The 10,000-nt window shown below is 42.9% G+C and overlaps 1 protein-coding gene across 1 annotated transcript in view; it reads right to left on the bottom strand.

Moving 5' to 3' along the window:
• LOC143294681 (atrial natriuretic peptide receptor 1-like) overlaps window positions 1-10,000 on the bottom strand; it is a 77,879-nt gene that overhangs the window by 24,563 nt on the left and 43,316 nt on the right. The window contains exons 16-19 of the mRNA XM_076606073.1: window positions 8,110-8,187; window positions 7,475-7,579; window positions 5,077-5,148; window positions 2,798-2,960 (exon numbers count right to left, since the gene is read on the bottom strand). Coding sequence (XP_076462188.1) covers window positions 2,798-2,960; window positions 5,077-5,148; window positions 7,475-7,579; window positions 8,110-8,187 — 418 coding nt within the window. The remainder of the gene's footprint in view (window positions 1-2,797; window positions 2,961-5,076; window positions 5,149-7,474; window positions 7,580-8,109; window positions 8,188-10,000) is intronic.

Genomic DNA, 10,000 nt, shown 5'->3' with positions numbered 1-10,000 from the left:
TTAACACAGAGGCATACTGGCCAAACCGACACCCCACCCCACCCACACCCCCCATCCACCCACACACCAACCCCAACCCAGTTACACTGAGTGCAAGGAGAGAAGAAAGAAAGAAAGAGAGAGAAAAGAAAGAAAGAGAGAGAAAGGAAAGAAAAAAGATAAAGGAAAGAAAGAGAAATAAAAGAAAGAAGGATTGAAAGAAAGAAAGAAAGAGAAATAAAAGAAAGAAAGAGAAAGGAAAGAAAGACAGAGAAAGGAAAGAAAAAAAGATAAAGGAAAGAAAGAAAAAAGAAAGAGAAATGAAAGAAAGATAGAAAGAAAGAAAAAGAAATGAAGAAAGAAAGAGAAATGCAAGAAAGAAAGAAAAGAAAGAGAAAGAAAAGAAAGAAAGAAAAGAACGAAAGAAAGAGAAAAAAAGAAAGAGAAAGAAAAGAAAGAAAGAAAAAGAAAAGAAAGAATGAAAGGGAAAGAAGAGAAAGGAAGAAAAAGAACAGAAAGAAAGAAAGAGAAAGAAAGAAAGGGAAAGAGAAGAAAGAAAGAGAAAGAAAAGAAAGACAGAAAGGGAAAGAAGAGAAAGAAAAGAAAGAAAGAAAGAGAATGAAAAAAAAGAAAGAGAAAGAACAGAAAGAAAGAAAGAAAGAAAGAAAAAGAAAAGAAAGAAAGAGAATGAAAAAAAAGAAAGAGAAAGAACAGAAAGAAAGAAAGAAAGAAAGAAAGAAAGAAAGAAAAAGAAAAGAAAGAAAGAGAAAGAAAAGAAAGAGAAAGAACAGAAAGAAAGAAAGAAAAAGAGAAGAAAGAAAGAAAGAGAAAGAAAAGAAAGAAAGAAAGGGAAATAAGAGAAAAAAAGAAAGAAAGAAAGAAAGATAAATGAAAGATAAAGAAAGAGAAAGAAAAGAAAGAAAGAGAAAGAGAAGAAAGAAAGAGAAAGAAAAGAAAGAAAGGGAAAAAGGAGAAAGAAAGAGAAAGAACGGAAAGAAAGAAAGAAAGAGAAAGAAAGAAAAGAAAGAAAGAAAGAAAAAATGAAAGAGAAAGAAGGAGAAAGAAAGAAAAGAAAGAAGAGAAGAAAGAAAGAGAAAGAAAGAAAGAAAGAAACAATGAAAGAGAAAGAAAGTGACAGAAAAGAAAAGAAAGAGAAAGAGAAGAAAGAAAGAGAAAGAAAAGAAAGAAAGGGAAAAAGGAGAAAGAAAGAGAAAGAAAAGAAAGAAAGGGAAAAAGGAGAAAGAAAGAAAGAAAGAGAAAGAAAGAAAGAAAGAGAAAGAAAAAGAAAAGAAAAGAAAGAAAGTGAAAGAAGAGAAAGAAAAGAAAGAAAGACAGAAAAAATGAAAGAGAAAGTAGGAGAAAGAAAAGAAAGAAAGAAAAGAAAGAGAAGGAAAAGAAAAAAAAGAAAGAGAAAGAGAAAGAAAAGAAAAGAAAGGAAGGAAGAAAGGAAAAAGAAAGAAAGAGAAAGAAAGAAAAGAAAGAAATATAAAAAGAGAAAGAACAGAAAGAAAGAGAAAGAACAGAAAGAAAGAGAAAGAAAGCGAAAAAAGAAAGAAAGGAAAGAGAGAAAGAAAAAGAAAAGAAAGCTAGAAAGAGAAAGAAAGAAAGGAAGAAAGAAAGAAAACGAAAAAGAAAAGAAAGAAAGGGAGAGAAAGAAAACAAGAAAGAGAAAGAAAAAAGAAAGAAAGAAAAAGAAAAAAAAGAAAAAAAGAAAAGAAAGAAAGAAAAAAAGAAAGACGATGGCTATTGACAGAAGTCTGTGTGATTGCACTCGCACGTGCCGTATCGTGGGTATGCCTGAATCCCCGCAATGGTTTCACTGATCGATCCGCAGCGAATCGGGTTTCCCCTCAGACACTCGGACAGGTGATTAGCGCTGGGGGAACGGTGTGTTCCTGTGCGGGGGGGGGGGGGGGGGGGGGGGGGGGGGGGGGGGGGTCCTTAGTGTCTTTCATTCTTTCTCTCCTCTCTGTTTCTTTCTGTCCAGGCTACAGGCATAGCGCGCAGCAGTTTCCCTGCAGTACAAGAGGATAGGGGGTGTAGTTGTGTGGATAACGAGTGTGTGTATGTGTGTGTGTGTGTGTGTGTGTGGTGTGGGGGGTGAGAGGGCAGGGGGGGGGAGTTGTGTGTGTGAGTGTGTGTGTGTGTTGTTGTTGTTGTGTATGTGTTGTGTGTGTGTGTGTGTGTGTGTGTGTGTGTGTGTGTGTGTGTGTGAATGTGTATTGCGTTGTGTATTTGTGTGTGGGGCGGGGGGGGGGGGGGGGGGGGTGTGTGTGTGTGTGGTTGGTGGGGGGACGGAGGGGTTGTGTGTGTGTGTGTGTGTGTGTGTGTTGTGTGTTGTTGTTGTGTATGTGTTGTGTGTTGTTTGTGTGTGTGTGTGTGTGTGTGCGTGTGAGTGTGTGTGTGTTGCATTGTGTATTTGTGTGTGTGTGTGAATGAATCTGTCGGTCGGTCTGTATGTTTGTCTGTCTGTCTATCTGCCTCTCTGCCTGTATGTATGTATGTATGCATGTCTGTCTGTCTGTCTGTCTGTCTATGATAATGAGAAGGAGAAGGAGGAGGAGTAGAGGGATGGTGGTGATGACAAATGCCAACAGCAGTAGATGACGATGATAACAACAACAGCAACAACAACAAAATAAAGAACAACAACAACAAGTAAATATAAAAAAAAATTTAAGACAGAATGATGATGATGACAACGACAACAACAACGAAGACGACAACGATAGTGATGATAACGACGAAAAACACAGCTGCCAAACGAACTCAGTGCATGCATACACCAACCCTCACAAACACACAGTACCGTCCCCACCTCTCTTGTACTCCTGCCCGGTCATGTCCACCTGCTCCTGTTTGAGGAGAGAGGACAGGCAGTAGTCGGTCAGTTTCACCGTGAAGCGGTTGTCAATCAGACAGGTGGCGCTGCTCAGGCCGCCATGACAGCCCAGCGGACTGCCGTGTAAGTAGCAAAGCCCCTGTAAACCAGCGGAGGTTAGGGATGGATGATGATGATGATGAATGATATAAATACTTATATAGCGCCTGTCCTTGGTCGGACACCAAGCTCAAAGCGCTTAACAAACACGGGGTCATTTTACTCAACAGGCTGCCTACCTGGGTAGAGCCGACTGACGGCTGCAATTGGGCGCTCATCGTTCGTTTCTTGTGTCATTCAATCAAATTTCAGTCACGCGCACATACACACTCACACATACATGTAACATTTCTGTACGTGTATGACCATTTTGTTTATTTACCACCACCACCATCCCCCCACCTCACCATGTACGCAGCCATACAACGTTTTCGGGGTGTGTGCATGCTGTTTCCGTAACCCACCGAACGCTGACATGGATTACAGGATCTTTAACGTGCGTGTTTGATCTCTTGCGAGCGTATACACACGAAGGGGGTTCAGGCACGAGCAGGTCTGCACATATGTTGACCCGGTAGATCGGAAAAATCCCCACCCTTTATCCACCAGGCGCCGTCACCGGGATTAGAACCCGGGACCCTCAGATAGAAAGTCCAACACTTTAACCACTCGGCTATTGCGCCCGTCATAGTTACAGCATATATCAATCATTCAATCATATGTGTTTAACATGCACGGAGGCGGTAGCTGCGGTGGTGATAACAAAAAGTACCAGAAGTAGCAGCAGCAGTAGAAACAGTGGCAGTAGTAGTGATAGTTGTAGTGGTTATTGTAGCAGCAGTGATAGCAGCAGCGTCTGTTGCAGCAGTCGTAGCTGTTACAGGAGGGGCAGCAGCAGCAGCAGCAGCAACAACGGTAGTGTCTTGGTGGTGATGGTAATAATGGTGGTAGTGGTGTTCGTATTCTTTTACTTTCTGTTGTTTACTCTGCTGTTGCTGTTCGTCGTTTTGATTTGCAATCCCTTCTTCTTCTTCTTCTTCTTCTTCTTCTTCTTCTACTACTACTACTTCTTCTTCTTCTTCGTCAGGGATGACTGGACAAGACTGAGCTCACCCTTATTTTGTTTTGTCCACAGTGTTTTATGTGTTTGGTTGTGCTGGGTTCCTGTGCTGATTGTTTGCTTTTGCATGTTTTTGTTTCAAAGAGTTTTCTGTCGTTGTCTCTTGTCCTTCAGGTTGTTTCGGTAACCTGTTATTCCAAAATAGAAGACCTTTTTTTCTATCATTTTACCCCCCCAAAAAAATGTCGACCGACTTTCCAAAACCCGTGTTGAACGAAATCGAAACATCTTCAGACAGACTGGCGCTGTTGCTTTTAGTTATTGCCTTTCTGATTGATTAGTTACTCACGGCAACATTTTTTTTTTTTTTTTTTTAATTTTTCTTATTTTTTTACTTAAAAAAAAATTATTGATTTTTTTTCTCAAGGCCTGACTAAGCGCTTTGGGTTACGCTGCTGGTCAGGCATCTGCTTGGCAGATGTGGTGTAGCGTATATGGATTTGACCGAACGCAGTGACGCGTCCTCGAGCTACTGATACTGATACTGATCATTGTGTGGCCCGTTGCACTCAATCCCACTCTGCAAAGTGATTGGTAAACGACACCCACACCCAGCCGACATGCCCACGGGAAACCAAGGTCACTGGAACAGACTGTCAGACAAAGATGGGGAAGGAGACAGAGCTGAGTGATGGCCTAGAGGTAACGCGTCCGCTTAGGAAGCGAGAAACTCTGAGTGCACTGGTTCGAATCCCGGTACAGTCGCAAGTATTTTCTCCCTCTCCACTAGACCTTGAGTGGTGGTCTGGACGCTAGTCATTCGGATGAGACAATAAACCGAGGTCCCGTGTGCAGCATGCACGTAAAAGAACCCTTGGCTAGTGATATCCTGATGCTACTTCCACTATATCGGTGGCTAGTGATATCTTGATGTTACCTCCACTATATCGTTGGCTAGTGTATCTTGATGTTACTTCCACTATGTCTTTGGCTAGTGATGTTACCTCCACTATGTCGGTAGCCAGTGATATGTTTATGTTACCTCCATTATATCTCTGGCTAGTGATATCTTAACGTTATCTCCACTTTGTCGTTGGCTAGTGATATCTTGATGTTACCTCCATTATATCTCTGGCTAGTGATATCTTAACGTTACCTCCACTATGTCGTTGGCTAGTGATATCTTGAATTCCATGTCCAGGGAAAAGTCAGCACTGCCGAGAAGATCCTGTAAAACACGGAGGTGATGTGAAAAACAATGCGGCGATTGTTCTGTGCAAAATGATACACATCACAACACAGAAAAGCTTTTTTCTCCATCAGTGACATGGAACATGGAGTCTTGCTGATAATGGACTTTCATTCAGTTACAGTGTGTTTCCATTTTCGTCGCATGAACATCACACACACACACGCGCGCACGCACTCTCACACACACACACACACACACACACACACACACACACACATTGTGCGGCCGGGGAAAGACAGGGAGAGAGAGGGAGAGAGAGAGAGAGAGAGAGTGTGTGTGTGTGTGTGTGTGTGTGTGTGTGTTTGTGTGTGTGTGCGTGCGTGCGTGCGTGCGAGCTAAATAGACAGACAAACAAACGTACTAACATACCAATACAGACAGACAAACAGACACAGACACACCACATCGAAAAAAAAATGTGAACAATCCCAACAACTGGCTCAGCTTTAAAATAAACATTTGCAAAACAGTTTATCCAGTTGGGAAAATCGTTCCGTTTGCGGAAGCGGACTTGTCCAACAGGCTAGACTGTGGGGACTAAAGGGGTAGGAGTGGGGGAGGTACTGAATCAGAAAATTAATCACACATATGGACTGCGCTTCGCCTTTTCTATAGAGATACACGCGTGGCTTTGCTGAAAGACAGCCTGCGTCAACTGGGTATCAATGATCGTGAGTAACGGAATGGTGGGGGAAGGTGGGAATGGCGCAGGAAGGTGGGAATGGTGGAGGAAGGTGGGAATGGGGGGGGGGAAGGTGGTGGGGGAAGGTGGGAATGGTGGGGGAAGGTGGGAATGGTGGGGGAAGGTGGTGGGGGAAGGTGGGAATGGTGGGAATGGCGGAGGAAGGTGGGAATGGTGGGGAAGGCATCAGATCACGATGCATAGCGACCATTTCATCCTACGTGCAGAAGTGTTTTGAATTATGTCAAATAGAACAATATGGATTATATGGACAAAATGATAAAATGGAATGAAATAAGAAGGGTCAAAAGGTCAAAGGAGCAAGGTCAAGAAGTATATATCTATGAAAACAAAACAAACTTCTTCTTCTTCTTCTTCTTCTTCTTCTTCTTCGTTCGTGGGCTGCAACTCCCACGTTCGCTCGTATGCACACGAGTGGGCTTTTACATGTATGGCGGTTTTTGCCCCGCCATGTAGGTAGCTACACTCCGTTTTCGGGGGTACAAAACAAGCGAGTGGCAAGGCCAGGCAAACTCACTTGTGATGCGCAACTAATCCAAAAAAGAAATCATGAAAAAGAATGATAACCCACTGTAAAACCGGTAATCTTGCAAAAAGACACACTCGTGTAATCTTGACCGTTGACAGCCAAATTAAATTTACAAAGTATTGATGTTCTGGCCCAAACCAAATTACCATTTGGTATAACATGTACTATGAAAATTGGATGAGAAACCGAAGTTCCACCCTGCTTTTTCATTTTCCCCGATGTCATATTGTGACCTTGACCTTTCACCTCTGACCTTGTTTCCTTTAACGGGTTTTTGTTTTCACCATCACCAGTCATTCTATCGAGTTTGCTGAAGATTGTACAAAAGACCCCATTCCCTCCTGGACGCAGAAACGCTTCCTATGAATATAGCATGCCTTTGTTTACACAAGTGAGTCAAAAATGAAGGGATGCGCAACAAAAATATATATGTTCCTTTTGTAAGAAACAACACACTGGAGCAGAGCTGCTACTGTTGTTGAGACAAAAGCACAAAGATTTCAAGGCATTACTCTCAGGGTTTTCCAGCAGCTTACACACAGGTCAGTCAAGAGACACAGACATTATAAAACCAGAAACGTCCTAAAAAGAAAAAGAGAAAGAAAGGAAGAAAAGAAAGCTCCAGGTCTGTTCATATACATTTCATTTGACATGTATCCCACACGTTGCGGAGGAAATAGATAGGTTGATATCAAGACAGATTGATACTTGATACTTTAATAGCGCATTATCTTCGGTCAAAGACCCAAATTACTCAAAGGGCTTTACAAACATGACATCAGCTGCACGACAGGCTGTAGCAGAGCAGACAGACTGACTGACTGCTTGCTACCTGAATTTAAAAGGCGCTCATTATTCGTTTCCTGTGTCATGTGGTCAGGCCTCAGTCACGCGCACGCGCACGCACACACACGTACCTTGGTATATGAGCAATACACCGTCTGTCTGTCCGTCAGCGTTCTGTATATCTACCTGCAGACTTCTGTCTGTCTGTCTGTCTGTCTGCGTTCTGTATATCTACCTGCAGACTTCTGTCTGTCTGTCTGTCTGTCGGCGTTCTGTATATCTACCTGCAGACTTCCTTTCGGACACAGTTCTGTGACGATAGCCGGGGTACCGCTCTCCAGGCACGCTCCAAAGACCCGCACAAGGTTCGGGGCTACCAGCTCCCTCAGCTGTCACAGGCATCAGTAACGAAAAAAAAAAATTGAATAAAACCCCTCGGTCAGTCAATTCAATTTGAATCCCAAAGATTATATCTCTTGTCTTCCCGCCACTCCCACTCCCCCCCTCCCCCTCCCCACCACCACCAATAAAAAATCAAAACAGAAAATCCCCTGTTGGCCCATCGGCATTAGTAAACATTACTTTGGTTTCAATATGACTGAAATGTCAATGTTTACCTATGGGGGAGAAAAAAGAATGTGTTGATCAAATCACTGTACAATCGTCGATAACAAACAATGAGACATGAACAGAAACGAATGGATGGCAATTTTAGATAACAGTGTATTCAAAAAGAAATTTTCAAAATCGCGTACAAACAAACAAACAAACAAACGCATGCGCCCATACACACACAAACATTATACACGCGCGCGCGCGCACGTGAATTATCCATTTAAATCCATTCACACATGTATCCAAACGCACATGTGTAACTAGGTACATACTCATGTTCATACAGACTAACGGACCGACTGACCAGCTTGAAATCATGCAGCACATCAGCAGACACCGTGGGTTTCCTGATGTCCAGTTTCCGTAGTCTGACTTGTAGGCCCTGGGTTCCAGACATCACACATGTAGCATCATCAGTCACTCATCATCACTCATATAGCGTCATGAGACACTCATCATCGCTCATGTAGCATCGTGAGACACTCATCGTCACTCATGTAGCATCGTGAGACACTCATCATCACTCATATAACATCGTGAGACACTCATCATCACTCATATAGCATCGCGAGACACTCATCATCACTCATATAGCATCGCGAGACACTCATCATCACTCATATAGCATCGCGAGACACTCATCATCATTCATATAGCGTCAAGAGTCAGCGTCATCACACATATAGCGTCATGAGACACTCATCATCATTCATGTAGCATCATGAGTCACTCATCATTACTCATATAGCATCATGAGTCACTCATCATTACTCATATAGCATCATGAGTCACTCATCATCACACATATAGCATCATGAGTCACCGCCGTCACTCATATAGCATCATGAGTCACTCACAATCACTCATATAGCATCATGAGTCACTCACCATCATTCATGTAGCACCATATTTCACCATCATCACTCATATAGCACCATATTTCACCACCATCACTCATATAGCATCATGAGTCACTCATCATCACTCATATAGCATCATGAGTCACCATCATCACTGTTTTCAGCATCATCACCAACATCACACATAGCATCATGAGTCATCATCGCCATTCATATAGCATCCTGAATCACTATGGATGTAAAATAAATAAACAAATAAATAGTTGTGTTAACTCCACTACACACTCGTGAAATAAAAATTCGTTTCGTTTTGTATCGTTTCACTACATAGTGGAGTGATGGCCTAGAGGTAACACGTCCGCCTAGGAAGCGAGAGAATCTGAGCGCGATGGTTCGAATCACGGCTCAGCCGCCGATATTTTCTCCACCTCCACTAGACCTTGAGTGGTAGTCTGTACGCTAGTCATTCGGATGAAACGATAAGCCGAGGTCCCGTGTGCAGCATGCACTTAGCGCACATAAAAGAACCCACGGCAACAAAAGGGTTGTTCCTGGCAAAATTCTGTAGAAAAATCCACTTCGGTAGGAAAAACAAATAAAACTGCACGCAGGAACAAATACCAAAAAATGGGTGACGCTGTAGTGTAGCGACGCGCTCTCACTGGGGAGAGCAGCCCGAATTTCACACAGAGAAATCTGTTGTGATGAAAAGAAATGCAAAATACATAGCTAGCACAATAAGTTACCACCACCCCATATATAGCTTCAAGGGTCGCCATCATAAAACATGACAAACATAGGACTAAAACAGCTCTAAAACAACCAGAATCTGCCAGAGTAACATAGGCTGGATCTGAATAAGTCAGTCCTTGGAACAGGATTCTGAAGTTTGCCGTAATCTCCTCGTTGAAATGAAATTTTGATACAAGATGAGAGAGAGAGAGAGAGAGAGAGAGAGAGAGAGAGAGAGAGAGACCTTGAAAACAGCCATGTTGATAACTGCTGCAGTTCCAGTAGGATCCCCTTTGTTGTTCACCTGGTTCACACACACACACACACACACACACACACACACACACACACACACACACACACACACACACACACACACACACACACGCACGCACACACACACACACACACACACACACACACACACATACACACACACACACACACGCACACGCACGCACACACAGACATACACACACACACACACACACACACACACACACACACACACACACACACACACACACACACACACACACACACACACACACACACACACACACACACACACACACACATACACACACACACACACACACACAC

Source organism: Babylonia areolata, chromosome 1 (genome assembly GCF_041734735.1).
Source record: "Babylonia areolata isolate BAREFJ2019XMU chromosome 1, ASM4173473v1, whole genome shotgun sequence".
Taxonomy (NCBI): Eukaryota; Metazoa; Mollusca; class Gastropoda; order Neogastropoda; family Buccinidae; genus Babylonia; species Babylonia areolata.
The sequence above is the reverse complement of the archived record's forward strand: the minus strand, read 5'-3'. Positions and strand labels throughout refer to the sequence as shown.